We start from the raw sequence: 19545 nt of genomic DNA, 5'->3' as shown, positions 1-19545 counted from the left end.
TCCATTCTCATCAACATGTGAGCAGGGATCTAGACTGTAGGAGGATTCCGGTTCAATCCAATAACGCCCCAAGGGTTAAGAAAGGTCACACAAACATGCCATGCTTCCTATATCCTGCTATATTATCACCAAGGTTGACTGGTACCGAAAAAACAAGATCGTCTACAATTTGGTGGATTCGGCCAGGTGCAAGTCAACCCTACTCCCGCATATTTTCCTCGACCACAGCTCTTACAGGATAGCCCCCAAAGCGGTAAGATCAATTCCAGTATTGGGTGCCATTCCATAATGAAATCAAGTATAATGAACGTTAAGACATTCTCAGATATTATTAGATGCTCGAAGTCTCTTACTAGATTTATCCATGTCCTCTTTCTCCCCTTCCTTTTTCCCTAGTTCTTCTTCCTTCACACAAGCAGGAGACATATGAAAACCCGACTGACAACGATAACTTTTGGGAAACGACCTGGGAGGGGAATACTCTCAATTCAATCAAGTCACAATGTCGTTTCTGTCCAACAATCCTCGTCTTACCCAGAACGGAGGCCTAGCGCCTGCTTACGATTCACAATCCGAGCAACCATTCGCAAAATCACCCGTGGCCATCGAGTCCTGCATACACGACTTAATCGAACAGCGCTGTCAAGAACAACCTGAAGCTTCCGCAGTATGTGCTTGGGATGGCGAATTTACGTATCAGCAACTCAGTAACTTGTCTCGCTCGCTCGGTGCGTTGCTATCTGCTCAGGGTGTTGCACCGGAGGTCTTCGTGCCTGTCTACTTTGAGAAATCCCGGTGGACAGTGATTGCGATCCTAGGCATTTTGCACGCCGGAGGCGCTTTTGTATTACTTGACCCATCACACCCGTTCCAACGACTCGAGAGCATCTGTCAAAAGGTGAAGGCACGGTTGGTAATAACTTCATCCCAGAATGCACCACAAGCTGGCCGTCTTGCCTCAAATGTGGTGGTTGTAAATGAAAAGACAGTGCTGGAAGACCATAATTCAGTTCGAGGAGCAGATAGTTATTCGAAGCCAAACAATGCCGCCTATGCTATGTTTACCTCCGGGAGTACAGGCACTCCTAAGGGGGTTGTTATTGAACATCGATCTGTCTCATCTTGGGTCGTCGCCTACGGCCCAAGAGTAGATCTCACCCACACATCGCGTGCACTTCAGTTTTCTTCTTACGCCTTTGATGGCTGTCTTATGGAGAGCTTCCCCGTGTTAATACACGGGGGATGCGTATGTATTCCGTCGGAAGAGGAACGACGGAGTGACCTTGTCGCTGCAATGAATCGCCTGCGAGTTAACTGGGCTTTTCTCACCCCGTCCATGACCCGTTCCCTGGATCCCATGAGACTGCCAATGCTGAGGACCTTGGCATGTGGTGGGGAAGCCATGGCTGCGCAGGACAGAGACCAATGGGCTTCTCACTTGTCCTTGTTCAATGTTTACGGGCCCACCGAATGTACTGTTGTAACCTGTGTTCAAGCCGTCCCTGAGGCAGCGGATTTGCCTATCAAAATCGGCTATCCGGTCGGTGGAAGCTACTGGATAGTAGATGAGGATGACGTTCAAAGTCTCTGTGCAGTAGGTCAAATAGGTGAGCTGCTGATAGAAGGCCCGATTGTTGGGCGAGGATACATGAAGGACGAGGCCAACACTGCTAATAGCTTCATCGACCGTCCCGAATGGCTGCGGAATTTATGGCCGAGCGCCCGGGGCAAAGTTTATAGGACAGGTGATCTTGCCCGCTGTCATCCAGATGGATCTATCGAATGCCTGGGCCGCAAGGACAGTCAATTGAAAATCCGTGGACAACGAATGGAAGCGGCCGAGATTGAACATCACCTTCGCTTACATCTCCCTGTCAAGGATGCGGCCGTGGAGTTGATTCAAGCGAAGGACGACCCTGGAACATCTTTATTGGCTGCGTTTGTGGTACGCGAGATCAGGAATACGTGCCTTTCACAAACGACCAATCCGGAAGCTGATTTACTGGCTTCAGATGAGGGTTTCGAGATATTAATCCAGCAAGTGAGGTCCAAGATGCGACAAATGTTTCCCGGCTACATGGTTCCCACAGTATTTCTGACACTATCCTCCATGCCTTTGATGAGTATCAGCGGCAAACTGGACCGCCGGAGGCTACGACAGCTTGGGAATCCTAAATCCGCAGAGAATTGTTGAAGCTTGGTCTGGAGAAAACAGTGACGACACCGCCCCGGAATTTGAAGGAGGAAACGATGCAACGGCTGTGGGCTGAGGTACTGCATTTGCCTGCTGGATGTATTGGCATTAACGATAGTTTCTGGAACCTAGGCGGGAATTCCATACGGGCGATGAAGTTGGCTGGGATAGCGCGCCGGCACGGGCTCACCCTAAGAGCCGATGAGATTTGGGGAGCCAGTACGCTAGAGGAAATGGCATCGCATGCACGTTTAGACAGTCTTCCGTCGGAAGAAACGCCGGCTTTCTCGCTTTGTATGGATCGGAGTGAGCAGACGGAGATAGTGCAGAGCCTAGGCGCGCATCAGGTAAACCAGGATGAGATTGAGGACATATACCCTTGCACTCCGCTCCAGGAGGGTCTCTTTTCATCGGCCGTCACACGTCCCGGCGTGTACACCATATCTCTTGAATATGAGCTTCCGGCTCACCTCGAGGTTGATCGATTCCGCCGCGCTTGGCAAGCAACAGTTGAGGCCAACCCAATTCTGCGGACACGGATAGTGTCAGGTAAAGGTGCATGTCTTTACCAGGCTGTCATCCGCGATAATATTCCATGGGACACACGAAACCCGAGCGATGATGTCCCCGAAGAGTGGAAAACCTGGCTGTTGGGGCGCCGATTGATCAGACTGGCGTTAAGTGATCTAAAAACCTCGAAGACGCCTCGCCATTTCACGCTGGTAATTCACCACGCACTAGTCGATGGCTGGGCGCTTCCATTATTGCTGCAACAAGTGGAAGCTGCCTACAGAGGGGAGCAATTAGTCTCAAGGCCTTTTAGTCCCTTTGTCCGATACTTGACATCGCAATGTCAGAGTGAGATAGACCGTCATTGGATGGAGTGTCTATCGGGCCTCAACACAGTCCAGTTTCCCAAGCTGCCGTCCCCTGGCTATGTACCGAAACCGACGGGAATGACAGCACATACCATTCCCATTGCAGCGGCTTCCGACATTGATCAAATAACTCTACCGACTCGACTCACCATGGCTTGGGCCCTTCTATTGTCTCACTACACAGATAGTCAGGATATAGTCTTTGGAGTAACTGTTGCCGGCCGTGGTGCGCCAGTTGAGGGCATCGAGTCGATGACTGGGCCCACTATCGCTACTATTCCAAGACGACTACTTTTTGAGCCTCGAGCAACAGTGATCGAGATCTTGAAAAGTATTCAGGCGCAGTCACTTCATACGATGTTCGCGGAGCAAGCTGGGCTTCAGCGCATCAGTCGCCTAGGCGCTGAGCCTAACGCTGCCACCCAGTTCCAGAGTCTCTTCGTCATTCAGGCAGACGAAGGCGAACATCGACCTTCGCCCATGTTTTCCAAAGTCCGCAGCCTCACTCGTCCGGCAGATATCAGTACATATGGTATTACAATAAATGCTAAGCCTTCGTCGACCTCGGTGTTGCTTGAAGTCACCTACGACCCGCTGATGGTTACCGATGTGCAAGTGGAACGGCTAACTCATCAACTGGAAAAGATATACCTTCAAATAGAGCAGATTCCCAACGCCCACGTGGAAGATATTGAGAGCATCAGTTCTTGGGATGTGGCGACGTTGCGAAAGTGGAACGGCCAACCCCCGGTACGGGTCGAACAGTGTGCCCATGAACTCATCTTTCAACGTACGCTGGCCCAGCCCGAAGCACCCGCTGTTTGTTCGTGGGATGGGGGGCTATCATACCCGGAACTTGACTCGTATGCCAACAATCTGGCAAAGCATCTAGTGCGCATGGGGGTTGGCCCTGAAACATTCGTTCCCTTGTACTTCGAGAAATCGCGGTGGACCACGGTCGCCATGTTGGCTGTCCTGAAAGCTGGCGGCGCATTTACCTTGCTCGACCTCTCACATCCGAAAGACCGACTTCAACAAATTTGTCAGGAACTAAGTGCCTCTATTGCCATCTGCTCGGAAGCTACCGCCCCTTATGTCAAACAACTTGGGCCAATGGATGTTGTCATCCTCGGCCCCAACCATACCAAACTAGTCGCCACTGAATGTTCTGTGAACATAACTTCGTCCACCCCAGACAACGCCATGTATGTCGTGTTTACTTCGGGGTCAACCGGCAAGCCCAAAGGGGCTGTTATAACGCATGGAAGTTGGTGCACTATGACGCAGGCGGTATACCCCAAACTTCATCTCAGCCATGCCTCGCGGGTGTTGCAATTCGCTTCCCATGCGTTCGATGCGAGCATATTCGACTACCTCACGACGCTTGTAGCTGGCGGCTGTGTATGTGTGCCTTCAGAGCATGACCGCATGTCAAATCTTCCGAAAGCCATCGCAGAACTCCAAGCCAATTGGGCGTTGCTCACACCCACTGTCGCACGCACAATAAGCCCTCAAACTTCTCCTTCTTTGAAGCATCTCTTGCTAGGTGGGGAGCCTATGACCCCGGCTGATGTCCAGCAGTGGTCCCCTTACCTGCAGCTTATGAATGCCTACGGCCCAGCTGAATGCGCAGTCATAGTTACCTTACAACAGGCCGTAAGAGACCCTCAGATGACAGCTAATATTGGTACTACTAGCGGGGCTGTCGGATGGGTTGTTGATCCACGCAATGTCAATCGCCTGTGCCCAGTCGGCGCTGTCGGAGAGCTGCTTGTTGAAGGACCGACTATTGCGCGGGAATACGTGAACCATCCGGAAATGACGGCGGAGGCTTTTGTAAAAGATCCCACCTGGATGCACACCTTCCGGAACCGCATGACCAGATTGTATAGAACCGGAGATCTCGTTCAGTACACAGATACAGGAGAATTCAGGTTTGTTGGTCGCAAGGATACGCAAGTTAAGCTGCGTGGACAGCGAGTGGAGATAGGAGAGGTTGAACATCACCTACGCCGCTGTTTTCCTGGTGCTCAGGGAGCAGTTGCTGACGTCCTTTCCTCCCAGGATGGGCAAGCTGCTCTTCTGGCCGGGTTCGTCATACGCACGCCGAACGAAGATCAAAGCTGTCTTATCCTGGAGAGCGACACAAGCTTTTCCCGGGCAGCAGCCATTGCGCTTTCTCGGATGAGACAGGCCCTTCCGTCATATATGGTCCCAACCGTTCTGATCCCGCTCAGTCGTCTGCCTCTCTCTTCAACGGGTAAACTGGATCGGTGCGATCTGCAAAGGCAGACAGCCCGGTTGTCTCGCGAACAGCTTGATAAGTTCCGCATGGCAGAGAAAGCCCCCCTTCGAGAACCAGAGACTCACACCCAGGCGGAGCTACGGCGACTTTTCGGGGTTGTGCTGTCGATGCCTGAGGGACAAATTGGAGTCGAGGACGACTTCTTTGACAGGGGAGGTGACTCCCTATCAGCCATGAAATTGGTAGCGCTCGCTCAGAGGTCGGGGTACTCTTTGACAGTTGGGGACATTTTCACATGCCCGCGCATAATCGATCTAGTGGCGAGGACAAGCATTGTGGACGGCATTTGTAGTGGCGATGTACTACCGTTCAGCCTAGTCCCAGATCTGCGGGTGCAAGAGGACATTATATCAACGCTACAGGCGCAGGCCAATATAGCCAGAGACCAGATTGAGGACATGTATCCATGTACCCCAATGCAAGAGGGTCTCATGGCGCTGACACTGAAAAGTCCCGGAAAATATGTCGCGACGTTGTCTTACGATCTCGTGGAAGGGGTCGACCTAGATCGTTTTCAAGCTGCGTGGGATGCGACTATTGTTGCAAATCCCATCCTGCGTACACGGCTGGCGCAGGGTCCTGGAGGCAGCTTCCAGGTCGTGGTGCGAGAGGCGCCCTGTTGGGAGAGGTATAGCACGCAGCAGGATTATGAAGAACGCGCTGAGATGGCGGCTATGGGGCCCCATGTACGCTTACTTCGCCTTTCGTTAATCCATGATCCTCCCCGTTTCGTTGTGACTATCCACCATGCCCTTTATGATGGCTGGTCATTGTCTCTGCTGTGGGACCAGGCCGAGGCTGCTTACCGTGGACAAACTCTTCAGCCCCGGCCATTTTCACCGTTCATCCATTATCTTCAGCAGCAGAACGACTCAACAGCATTTTGGCGGTCTGAATTCGAGGAACTCAGCGCGGCTGTTTTCCCAGTGCTCCCATACCCGACTTACGAGCCCACACCAAGCCAGGCTATCCATAGACGACATTCCATGGCAGCAGATGTTATGTTAAATTTTACTATACCGACGGCTATCCAATTGGCATGGGCCATTATCCTGTCGTACTATACGGACTCGCTTGATGTCGTATTTGGTCTAACAGTCAGCGGGCGCGCCGCAGCCTTGCATGGCATTGACAAACTTACAGGGCCAACTGTGACAACTGTTCCACTCCGCATCAAGTTAGACTTCGATCGATTTGTACAGGATGAGGCTCACCGGATTCAGAAGCAGCTGACAGCCATGACGGCTCACGAACAGACAGGATTGCGCAACATTCGTCCACTTAGCAGTGATGCAGACAAGGCATGCCAGTTTCAGAGCCATCTGGGAATTCTTTCAATACCCAAGTCTAGCCATGGCACCTTGGCGACCCATATTCAAAGCGAGCACCTGGACTACGGGGGGTTTGCAAGCTACGGTTTTGTTCTTATCTGCCAATTAGCCCCGGAAGCGCATGATCATCTGGATATTATTGCCCAGTATGACCCGGGCATGTTGGGTGTAGACCAAGTCCAGAGAATTGTCATGCAGTTCGAGCACATTCTCGACCAAATCGTCTCTCACCCGGGCTTGTCTCTACGATGTCTCTCAGCAGTTAGTGATTATGATTGGAAAGAAATGACTGGCTGGAATGCTACACTGCCACCGTCATCAGAGAGTTGCTTACATGATTTGGTCCTTGGCCATGAAATTTCCCGTTCATCTGCACTAGCGGTTTGTGCTTGGGATGGAGACTTGACGTTCGAACAGTTAGCCTCCTCCTCTCTTAGGCTATCACAAGTACTTTGGAACAGCGGTCTTCAGGAGGGGTCGGTTGTGCCTATTTGTTTGGAAAAATCAAAATGGTCGGTCATATGCATGGTCGCTATCTTACGTTCTGGAGCAACTGCCACGTGCATTGACCCTATACTTCCAATAGAACGGCTGCAGAGTATTATGAATCAGACCAAGCCTCAAGTGGTTATATGCTCAAAAGAGACCGAGGGGAAGTTTAAGGGACATTCTATTGCCACAGTATTGACTGTGCCCTTTCCAATGCAAGTGCTTGGGCTCGGTTCGGGTTCTGCTGAAAAGGCCTCGGTAAGCCCCAGCTCCCCAGCATTTATTGTCTTCACGTCCGGATCGACCGGACGGCCAAAGGGTATAGTTATGGAACATCGAAACTTATCAACGAGCATTCAATATCACCGCGAGGCGTTGAACATTACCCAGAATAGCCGAATGCTTCATTTTGCGTCATATGCCTTTGATGCTAGTGTTTATGAGATATTCACAACTCTTGTCACCGGAGGATGCGTCTGTATACCGTTCGAGTCTGAGCGGATGAACGCAATTGAACAATTCATTGCAGACAAGCAAGTAAACGTTGCCCTCTTGACCCCATCGATGCTTGCCATACTGGATCCGGATCAGGTACCCAGTCTGAAGACTGTTATATCAGGAGGCGAAGCGCTGACACGGCACGTTGTTGGTCGATGGGCATCTCGTGTAGCACTAATCAATGCTTATGGCCCGGCTGAGACGATTATATGCGCGGCAGGGCCAGTCGTCGAGGGAGATTGGACGCCAGGCACCGTTGGCCCTGTCCTAGGCGGAGCAGCATGGGTGGCTGCTCCCTCTGATCCCACACGATTAGTCCCTCTCGGCGCAGTGGGCGAGCTCATCATTGAAGGGCCAATTGTCACAAGAGGATACATGAACAGCCCTGAACTCACGCGGGCAGGGTATATCGACGCCCCAGAATGGCTCACTCGTTTCCGAAATGGCCGCCCAGGCCGCCTCTATCGCTCTGGTGACCTTGTCGAGCTTACTACTGAGGGGACAGTTCGGTTTATCGGTCGCAAAGACACGCAGATTAAGCTGCGCGGACAGCGTATTGAGTTGGCTGAAGTCGAATATCATGTGCGTAAGTGTATCGGAGGTTTTGATGCGATTGTCGAGATTGTAAATATAGACGGTTCGCCGATCTTATTTGCCTGTGTTGTTCAGGGCATGTCCGGCGGGAAGGCCGAAGACGGACTCTTCCTTCCTCCCACAGGCGCCTTCCAAAGGGCCATGCAGGTCGCCCAGGTCTCTCTTCGTGATGCTATCCCTGAATATATGATCCCATCCGTGTTTCTTCCTATCTCCAAAGCTCCTCAGACAACTGGAGGAAAGATAGACCGCAATGCTCTTCGCAAAGCTGTCGAGGGTCTTTGGCCCTCTAAAATTCAGCGATACACGGCCGCAGCACAACGCAGCCACCGGCAACCATCAACCGCACGAGAAAAGGCTATTCAAGCCGTCTGGGCCCATGTCTTGAACAAGAGCCTCGAGATGGTTGGCGTTGACGACAGCTTCTTCTATCTCGGCGGAGACTCAATCAGTGCGATGCAGATTGTCTCCCAATTGAAAACCGCCGGAATCCGCACCACCGTCGAGTGCATTTTTCAACAGAGCACGATTGCCAAAATAGCTACAACAGCCATGAGTGATGTCATCAGCCCATCTGATTGTAGGCAGGAAGAGTCCTGCGATACTCCATTCCGCCTATCACCGATCCAACAGCTATTCCTGGACAGAGTCCCGGTGCACTATGACCATTTCAACCAGAGCTTTCTCTTTGAACTCCAGCGACCCGTGCAGGCTGACAAGGTAGAGCAGGCCATACAATACATAGTACGGTCTCATCCCATGCTGCGGGCGCGGTTCTCCCGTCATCCGGTAGGGGGCTGGCATCAGACAATCACCAAGGATGTGGACGGTTCTTACCGGTATGAGCAACACGTGAATATGACACAGAACGACGCCGAACCCATTTTCATGGAACACCAGAAAACATTAAGCATTGAAAATGGGCCATTGCTTGCTGTGGACTTGATGAGCATCCACGGCGAGAAACAATGGCTGTCCATAATTGCCCACCATCTCGTTGTCGATATCGTATCTTGGCAGACTATCTTGGACCAGCTAGAGCGGCTTTTAGGATCGATGCCTGTCATCCCAACGAGCACAATGCCCTTCCTTAGATGGAGCCGACTTCAAGAAGAGCACATAGCCTCTGACCCAAAGATAAGAGACCAGGCTGCTCCCTTGGCGCTTATGGATTATTGGGGGCTTTCTGAAACCAGCAATGATTACGCTGACGTAGACGTCTACGAAACAAGGCTTAACTACCAGCATACTAGTTGTCTGCTGGGGCCTGCCAATGAAGCATTTCGCACAAGGCCAATCGAGTTGCTGCAGGCGGCGCTGATGCATGCGTTCGCGAGGACATTCCCCGATAGACCGACCCCTGTTGTCTTCAATGAAGCCCACGGGCGCGATCCATGGGCAGACGATATTGACGTGACAGGAACCGTTGGCTGGTTTACGAATATCTGGCCCTCCCATGTGCCTCTAGATCCCGGTACTGATCTAATAGACGCGGTATGTCGCACTAAGGATGGTCGACGCGATTCCCAGGACCTTGGGCGATTCTTCTTGGGGACGCGTCAAGGTCGAGAATCTGCACTGGAAATCCTTTTCACTATGTTGGCGCTCTAGAGATAGGAAAAAGATCCAATTCACTTTTCAAGCGGGCTCCATTGCCAATTTCAGAGCTTGTCAACCAGGGACCACATGTCGGTCGCTTTGCTCTTATTGACATCCTTGCCGAAGTGACAGATGGAACATTATCTGTTCAGTTTATGTACAACCGGCGTATGAGGCACGCAGAGAGGATCATCGAATGGGCAGAACGCACCCAGGGGGCCCTGTCGAGTCTAGCCCAGCGGCTTCCCACTATTCCTTCTCGTCTGACTCGATCTGATGTGCCTCTACTGCGCTTGACTGACGGGCAATTCTCCGAATTCCAGGCCCAAATAGTCGACCAACTCACTACCGCAGGAAAGGCCGTGGAGGATGCATATCCCTGTGCGCCCATCCAACTCGGCATGCTGCTAAGTCAGGCGAAAAATCCGCAAAACTATACAAGTCGCCTGGTATGGACAATGCAGGCCCAAGACGAGGGACCTATCCAGATTGACCGGCTCATGAGGGCGTGGGGGCAGGTTGTGAATAGACACCGGCTACTTCGCACTATATTTGTGGACAGTCTGCGAGGGGACGGCAGCATTGACCAGGTCGTCCTAGAAGATGTACAGCCAACTATTGTCAATCTAGTCATAACAGGGACAGAGAGCCTCATACAAGGATTAAGTCATTTGGAGCGTTCTCCTTTGCCTGACTTGCATCCAGCGCACCGGTTAACGATCTGTCAGTCTCCTACAGGCTCGGTAGGTTGCGCTCTTGACGTCAACCACGCTCTGGTGGACGGCAACTCGCGCCAGATCATTCTACATGACCTATTACTAGCATGCGACGGTATGCTGCCTCCGGAATCAGATCATGTATACAGAGACTACGTTTCATATCTGCAGCAGCCGCTATTAGATCCGGCCCGCACCTACTGGGATCAATACACGGAGGGTCTCGAACCCTGCATTTTCCCCAACCTAATGGGTGGTAGTGAAAACATTCCCACTGCAGAAATTGGCAGAGTGGACCGCTCGTTACGTGGGATTTCGTCCCTGCGTGAGTTCTGCCGAATCAACGAACTGACAATGGCTTCGGTCTTCCAAGTGGCCTGGGGGCTGGTACTCCGTGCATACGCGCGTACCGAGGACATATGCTATGGCTATATGACGTCCGGCCGTGATACACCCATCGCTGGCATTGAGGATGCAGTAGGACCGTTTATCAATATGCTAGTACAGCGGCTGGACTTCCGTGGAGGTTCCAGTACACTCGAACTACTGCGAAAATGCCAGATTGACTTTGCGCATAGTCTGAGCTTCCAATATCTGTCACTTGCCGAAGTCACCCATCGGCATCAGCACAACCTTTTCAATTCTATCATATCGGTTCAGTCTTTCATGGCGAGATATACACTTCCACACTCTTCACTGATAATTGATGATCAAGGTGGCAACGATCCAACAGAGGTATTCCCTTTTTCGCCCATTGATTGTTTGATTCTCCATGGGGACAATTAGGCTGATCGGTAGTGACACATTAGTACGACCTAGCAGTCAATATTGGAATTGACGTAGACGACATCCACATAGTCATGGATTTTAGATGTGGGTTACTCACCAATGACCAGGCAGCATTCGTCCTCGATGCTTTCGAGCAAGCAGTGCAGGGTATTGTGGACTTCAGCGACCAACCGGCTCGATCAGTCCCACTCCTCGGTGGAAGCTCTTATGAGACCATACGGAGGTGGAATCAGAAGATCCCGCAGCCTGTAGAGCGATGCGTCGGCGACATGATCCTGGACAACTACCGCACAAAGCCTTCTTCTCCAGCTGTCTGCGCCTGGGATGGCGATTTTACCTATGCAGGTCTGGAGACACAATCAGCGCGACTGGGCCGTGAACTCCGTGGCTGTTATGGCGTGGGCCCCGAGGTCTTCGTTCCAATCTACGCTATCAGGTCCCGCTGGGTCACTGTAGCAATCACAGCAGTAATTCGAGCCGGCGGCGCTTTCATTCTCTTGGATCCCAGCCATCCACTGCCCCGTCTGCGTACCATATGCGCCGACGCTCGGGCCGCTGTGATATTAGCACCCTCACAAAGTCAGGACATAGCGGCCCAGTTGGTTAGTCGGGTGGTGACTTTTGGTGAGGAACTTGGAGAAGCGGGAGACAGTAGTGGCGATGTGCATGGGGGGACAGAGATGGCCCCTGAACTTACCCCAAACAATGCGCTATACGGCATCTTCACCTCTGGATCAACTGGGCAGCCAAAAGGGGTGATTGTCCACCATCGGGCCTTTGCCACATCTGCCGTCAGTCAGGCTGGAACCTTGAAGATAGGCCCTGAGTCTCGCGTGTTGCAGTTCGCGTCATTCGCCTTTGATGCTGCAATTGGCGAGATTCTCACAACCTTGGTTCAGGGCGGCTGCGTGTGCATCCCTTCGAACGAGCAGCGCCAGCAAGCATTATCCAGAGCTGCATACGAGCTACAGGCAAACTGGGCTTTACTGACTCCGTCGGTGGCGCGTGCTTTGCGACCAGCCGACTTCCCAACGCTGCGCACCTTAGTCCTAGGCGGCGAAGCAGTGAGCAGCAAGGAGGTGCAAATATGGTCCCCAAATTTAGATGTCATTGTCGGATATGGCCCGGCGGAATGTGCTGTATGGTGTTCCGGTACAGTGGAGCATCCTGGCTCCGACTATTGCAGCCTGGGACGACCATTTGGCTGTCGCATGTGGATTGTTGAAGCTGAAAACCCAGACATTCTTGTCCCCATTGGTGCCGTGGGTGAACTGGTGGTTGAAGGTCCCAACATTGCCCGAGGCTACCTGAACGATGCTCGCACTGCTCGAGCAGCTTTCCTGGACGGTCCCCGGCCCTGGCTCAACGGGAAAACGAGCCGTCTATTTAGAACGGGCGACTTGGCGCGATACAAAGCGGATGGCTCGCTACATTTCGTAGGCCGCAAAGATCTCCAGGTTAAGTTACGCGGGCAGCGGTTCGAGCTGGCTGAGGTGGAGCATCACCTCCGTCAAGTATTTGACCAAACGCATGGCACTCTTGCAGAAGTAGCTACCACATGCAACGATACCAAGCTCTTGGTAGCATATATCCATCTACCAGATCTGTCAATCTCGGCTGAGGGCCCTGGCGAGTTGCTGATTAGGCCCGCCACTCATACGTTCCGCTCCAGCGTTCAAGCTGCCCAGACGAAGCTTCGTATGTGCATGCCTGAGTATATGGTGCCAACATTGTATCTACCGTTGCAGCAAGTGCCCCTGACAGCCAATGGTAAGATGGATCGTCGTCGACTCCGTGATGCTGTGAGGATACTCTCCCTAGCGGACTTGGAGGCCTACTCTGCTTCGGCCACCACCCGCACCAAGCCGTCCACGCCGGTGGAACAATGCCTACAGCAGATCTGGTCTGAGATACTGAACCGCCCTAAGAGCACAATTGGTTTAGAAGACAATTTTTTCCGCCTGGGCGGAGACTCGATTCGCGCCATGGGTATGATTCCCGCGGCTCGAGAAGTGGGCTATCGTATTACCATGGCCAATATCTTCAACAATCCCAGGCTCGGCGACTTAGCGCGGGTCGCAAGGCCCACCCCTGGGATAGCAGTGGCCTCGTTAGCGCTGGCGCCGTTCGCGCTGATTGAGAATTCGAGAGACCTTACAGATACCGCAGCAGAGCACTGTGGCATATATCCTCATCAAATTGAGGATATCTATCCCTGCACGCCACTGCAGGAAGGCCTCATGGCCTTGTCCAATAAAATCACCGACCGTTACAAGGTGACTTTCCGGTACCAGCTTGAGCCTCAGGTCGAGCTCGAGCAATTCCAAACCTCCTGGGTTGCCATCGCTGCGATCAATCCCATTCTTCGGGCGCGCATGATACAATCAGACTATCACCCCGGCACGTTTCAGGTGGTTCTGTTCGATTCACCCCATTTCCACATTTTCGAAAGCCAGGAAGTTTGCGATGAACACATCCGTGATTGTCAAATGGCACTTGGTAATGCATTGGTTGATTTCTCATTGATATGTTCGCGTGATTTGGACGCCGTACAATTTTACCTGACAATGCATCATGCCGTGTATGATGGGTGGACACTCCCATCTCTGTGGACACAGGTAGAGGCGCACTACCGACATAAGAGAATGCCAACCCCACCTCCCTTCAATCAATTTATTGAATATGTCCAGCTTCAAGCCAACGTAGCAGCTGGGTATTGGCGCAATGAATTCTCTGGCCTGTCTGCTCCTGTCTGGCCTCCATTGCCCTCAGCACGCCATGTACCAGTGGCAGACGCCTCCCTACACCAGACTATTACCGGCCTTCACAGCAGTAGCTTAAAATATACCACCACAACATTCATCCACCTGGCCTGGGCCATGGTCATATCATATCAGACCGACTCTGATGATATTGTCTATGGTGTCACTCTAAACGGACGCGGTACGCCGTTGACCGGTATTGAAGATATGACAGGGCCCACCTTCAGCAGCTTCCCGCTACGTGTTCAATTAGGGCTTGACTGCTACACGGTAGAGGACGCTTTGTCTAAGATTCAGCAGCAGGCGGCAGATCGAATACCCTTCCAGCATTTTGGGTTACAGAATATCCGGACTACAAGTCCGGAGGCCGTACAGGCGTGCCAGTTTCAATCCTATTTGGCCATACAAGCCGCGCCTCCGTCACAGGAAGCCTCTAGTCTGGTTGCAGAGTTACGAGATGGCCGTGAGGACTACGGCGCACTTGCAGAGTATGCCTTCGTGATGGTCTGCCGTCTGAATGACGCAGATATATCGTCCATGCAGGTGATTGCGAATTATGACCCGCAGGTTATATCGTCTGCGATGGCTAAGAGAATAGCAGGACAGTTCTCCCACATACTTCAACAGCTCCCTAAGAATCTGCAAACCCCGCTAAATCAACTTGATGTTCTTAGTCCTGATGACAATAATCAACTGTCTGTATGGAATCGTGAGCTTCCATCGTCTTTAGATGTGTGTTTGCACGATCTCGTGCGCGCCCATGCCACTGTAGCCCCTGATTCGGCGGCCATCTGTGCATGGGATGGGAAGCTCACGTATGCGCAGCTGATGGCCCTCTCCGGACAACTCGCTAATCAGCTGCGCGTTTTTGGTGTGCATCCTAGCGCTCTGGTGCCACTGTGCTTTGAAAAGTCCAAATGGACCGCTGTCGCCATGTTGGCTGTTCTGCGAGCTGGCGGCGCATGTGTGCCCTTAGATCCAGGACACCCTCCTCATCATATTCAGAACATTGTTCGCCGTACAAAAGCTAAGCTAATCCTGGCATCCCACAAAAATCGTCAACGTTTCCAGGCAAAGTGTGATGCCAAAGTCGTAACCATACCCTTACAGGGAGTGGCAGCACAAGCAACCACTGAATCCTGGCCAGCGCCCTCCTGCCATGATGTTGCATTCGTCATCTCCACATCTGGCAGCACGGGTGAACCAAAGGGAATCCTCATAGAGCACGTTGATCTCTGTACAGGAATCCGAGATCACAGCCCGCCGATGCGCATTAATTCTTCGACTCGCGCGCTACATTTTGCCTCTTACGCCTTTGACGCCAGTATCTATGAACTGTTCTCTGTATTAGCCAACGGCGGCTGTGTCTGTATTCCATCTGATTTGGACCGTCTTGGCAATCTGGCTGGATTCATCCGCGAGGCGCAGGTTAATTTTGCACTATTGACGCCTTCAGTCATAGATCGCCTGCTGCGACCGGAGCTAGTTCCAAGGCTCGATACAATTGCCTTTGGGGGCGAGGCAGTGACCCAGGATATTGTCGACCGCTGGCCACCAAATCGCAGGTTGATCAATGCATATGGACCTGCAGAAGCAACTATCTGTGCTGTTGGCGATATTAACCCCTGTTCTTGGACCGCCGGCATGATAGGGCCCGTTATTGGAGGTGTTGGATGGGTCACTATGCCGTCGGATGTGTCTCGTCTTGCTCCCGTGGGTGCTGTAGGGGAGTTGGTGATCGAAGGTCCGGTTGTCACCCGTGGCTATCTAGATGATCCAGAACGAACCGCCGCAGCCTATATCAGTCCGCCGGGTTGGTTAACTCGATTTCGGGGGAAAGAAAGGCCAGGTCGTCTCTATCGCACCGGAGACTTGGTACAATATACCGACGACGGAGGGATTCGTTTTGTAGGTCGAAAGGACACCCAAATCAAGTTGCGCGGTCAGCGCATTGAGCTAGCACATGTCGAATACCATGTACGACAGTGCTTCCCGGAGGCAGCAGATATCATCGCCGAAATTGTCCTGCGCGAAGGGAGGAATCCTACGTTGATCGCATTTATCGCCCAGACGCCGTCTGATGGCGGTAAATATGCGAATGATCAAAGCGATGCTTATCATGACAGCAGCTTGTTTCTCAGAAGCTGCACATCATTCCGGAGGCAAGTCGAGGCAGCTACCGCACGCCTACAATCACTCTTGCCTGCATATATGGTTCCTGCCATGTTTTTACGTCTGGCGCATGTCCCTCGAACAGGAAGCGATAAATTGGACCGACGACAACTTCGTGATCATACCTCCCTCCTTTCCAGCGATCAAATCCGGGCCTTGTCGGCGGGATCGGATGGGATATCAAGCACCTCGTATCCTCCCCAGACGGCACGGGAGCGCTTGCTTCAGCAGCTTTGGGCCACGGTTTTGAAGATTCCGCTGCATAGGATTGGAATCAAAGATGACTTTTTCGAATCGGGCGGCGACTCCATCCAAGCCATGAGAATGGTTAGCCTGCTACGAAGAGAAGGGTTGAGTCTGAATGTGTCCGACATCTTTGCGTGGCCAGTGCTCGAAGAGCAGGCTTGCGGTGCACGGGAGCATAGCATAGGCCTAGTGGATGTAGAGACCTACCATCCGGGGTCACTACTCGATATTAAAACCGCAGACCTGCAAACGTTTGCCACACGCGAATTAGGTTATCCCTTCAATACCTCAGTCTCTGGATGGTTTACAGGCTTGGAGGTCGAAGATATTCTTCCTACAACAGAATTTCAGCGTCAATTCCTGGAGCACCAGCAGATCCATTACATACAGCTTCACCTGCCGGTGAAGATCGATGCGGAACGCTTAGAGAAGGCGTGCCGTGCCATCGTAGACAAGCACCCCATGCTCCGGTCTGCTTTTCTGCCCTATCAAGAAGGGTATCTACAGGTATTGTTCCGCCGTCTGGATTTTGACTTCATCCAAATCTCGTGTAGTGAGGACTTTGACGCTTGTATCGAGCGTCTTTGTGTGGAAAACGCCTCGGCTGGGGTCGCTTGGGGAACCCCATACTTCCAGACTCTGCTTGTCTCGCAATCTCCGTCGAATTCGGTTCTAATCGTGCGCGGTAGCCATGCTCAATTCGATGGAGAATCGATGCCCCTGATAATTCAAGATCTAATTTCGGTATATGAGACAGGGCAACTCGACCAGGTCACTTCGCCGTCTTTTGCACTGTACTTGCGGCACCGCCAGATACAGGCAAACCCACGCACATATAATTTCTGGGAGCAGTACTTGCGGGATGCTGCGATGACGACTCTCAACCTCTCGGGATCAGACAGCGACCTTCCCCTCAATGCCCGTCGAACCATTCCTCTGCCCACACCACCCCGCGGAGTCACGATGTCATCTTTCATAAACGCCGCCTGGGCCGTGGTTTTAGCTCAAGTCACCGGCCAACGGGACCTTGTGTTCGGTCACGTCCTGAACGGACGCGACATACCCGTCGCCAGCATCCATGCTATGTCTGGGCCGTGCGTTACTGTCTCCCCCATTCGCATAACCATCCCCTCGTCCTCTTCCAATAACCAAGTCCTCGAGTTATTGTGTCATGTACAGCACCAATACACTCAGACCTTGCCATATGCGGGCATAGACTTTGAGACCATTCGCCAGCACGCGACGTCATGGCCCGCGAATGTATCCTTCGGCAGTCTTTTAACACATCAGAATGGCGCCCATAGATCGAACTACACATTCAAGGGAGTTGAATGTACTTTGAAGACTCGGGTCATAGGCGACATTCCCCAGTTTCATGTAGTCACGGTTCCTTTACAGGATCAGAATGAACTGATTGTGTACCTTGACATCTCTAGTCGGCTGGGGAGTTTGGGAGATATAAAGGATTTGTTGGAGAGGTTTTGCTCTGCCATTGCAGATTTAGATCGTGGGGTGGTTCCTCTTTGATGTGAGATGGAGAGGAAGATAAGATGAAGTATTTAGATGAGGTGTTGGAGATGGAGCAAGTGTCGTATAGTGGTTAGTGATCAAGGAAATAGACCTAAAGGCGTGCACATACTTCCATCGTTACCAGATAACCACTATCTCCCAGAATTAATTAGACATTATCGAGGATCCCACGACCCATAAATCATTAATATCAGATAATATTGAGCGCAAGTAGTCCTCCTCCGACTAACCTTCTACCATCTACAACATGTAGTACTGCCAATTCAGACCGCCCATTTGACCGCCAAAAGCGGCAGAACCTAACGAACCTCGCATCGAAAAGTACGGATATAGGCGGCTATAGACGGATATCCAATCTATACAGCCCCGAAAAACTGAGTCAGCAATCTGTATGTTTTTGGACCGCTTTGGGTGGAGGGGGCAGAATTGGGAGTTGGCGATGGATAGATAGTTTGTTCGATTGGACTGATATTGGGATTGATTAACTCAAGAGGTGTTTGCTTGGAGCTCTGGGGAGAAATAGACGTAAGTTCCTTCGTTTTGTAACTGATATAAGGATTATTGTTTAGGAAAGTATGTATCTACTATTTCTTCGATCCTTCGGTTCTAGCACATCTTCTACAGTGATAGCTTTCAAGATAGTAGTGCTGCTGATGAGATATCATGTCTTGATGTCCATTTCTATGGCAGTATACTTTTCTTCTCTTGAAGGACATGAAAGCTTTTAAAAGTATTCTGGGAGCAATGAATATTCCCCTCGTTCCAAATAGTAGTAATATCAAAGTAAACGTCTGTCGTATACACATGAAGAGTTAGTAGTAAATAGTCTTTACCACCACTTAAACCACGATGATGATCCTGTCTTACTCCCACTTCCAGTACTACCACTACTAGTAGTACCTCCATCATCATCACCACCACCACCATCAACAGTACTAGTAGTCGGAATAGCACTCCCCTTCCCCTTCCCAACCCCATCCCTATCATCAATAAAACCCCCATTCCCTTCCTCCCCCTCCCCTTCCTCTACATCACCACCATCCCCCTCCACCCCTTTACTCTCCACATACCCCATCATCTCCTCCAACACCAACAACTCCCTCTCCACCACCTCCGCCCAATTCTGCACGTCCCCAATCTCCTTCAACCCGTCCCGTGCCTCCCCCGCCAACTTATCCCAGCTCTCGTTCTGCTTCGCCAGCGCAGCCGTATGTGCTTCTAGCTCTGCTTGCTGCTTGTCCAGCGCCGCGGCATTCTCTGTGATGGTGTGTGCGCGCTCCACGAGCGGGCTGGCATGTGTGCTGCCGATGTTGAGGAGCGTCGCGCTGAAGGCCGATTTGGCTTCTAGGGTTTCTTTGCTTTTCTCGGGGGGAGGCATGTTATTCTTATAATTTGGAGGGGGGTTTTTGTGGTTGAGGAGGGGGGCAGTATAGTATAGAGGT

The 19545-nt window shown here is 51.8% G+C and overlaps 2 protein-coding genes across 2 annotated transcripts; one reads left to right on the top strand and one right to left on the bottom strand.

The window, feature by feature from the left end:
- Nucleotides 1-502: 502 nt before the first annotated feature.
- Nucleotides 503-18100, top strand: AtWU_06156 (nonribosomal peptide synthetase; the record flags this gene model as incomplete). The annotated part of the gene is made up of 5 exons (XM_035501266.1): nucleotides 503-2046; nucleotides 2184-9853; nucleotides 9955-11339; nucleotides 11414-13163; nucleotides 13215-18100. The coding sequence occupies 5 exons, from the start codon at nucleotides 503-505 to the stop codon at nucleotides 18098-18100; spliced, it is 17235 nt and encodes a 5744-aa protein (XP_035357159.1).
- An 832-nt stretch (nucleotides 18101-18932) lies between these two features.
- On the bottom strand, nucleotides 18933-19481 carry AtWU_06155 (uncharacterized protein; the record flags this gene model as incomplete). The annotated part of the gene is made up of 1 exon (XM_035501265.1): nucleotides 18933-19481. The coding sequence occupies one exon, from the start codon at nucleotides 19479-19481 to the stop codon at nucleotides 18933-18935; it is 549 nt and encodes a 182-aa protein (XP_035357158.1).
- Nucleotides 19482-19545: the final 64 nt, after the last annotated feature.

This window comes from Aspergillus tubingensis, assembly GCF_013340325.1.
Source record: "Aspergillus tubingensis WU-2223L DNA, scaffold_7, whole genome shotgun sequence".
In the NCBI taxonomy this organism is placed as follows: Eukaryota; Fungi; Ascomycota; class Eurotiomycetes; order Eurotiales; family Aspergillaceae; genus Aspergillus; species Aspergillus tubingensis.
This window is presented reverse-complemented; position numbering and strand designations above follow the sequence as displayed.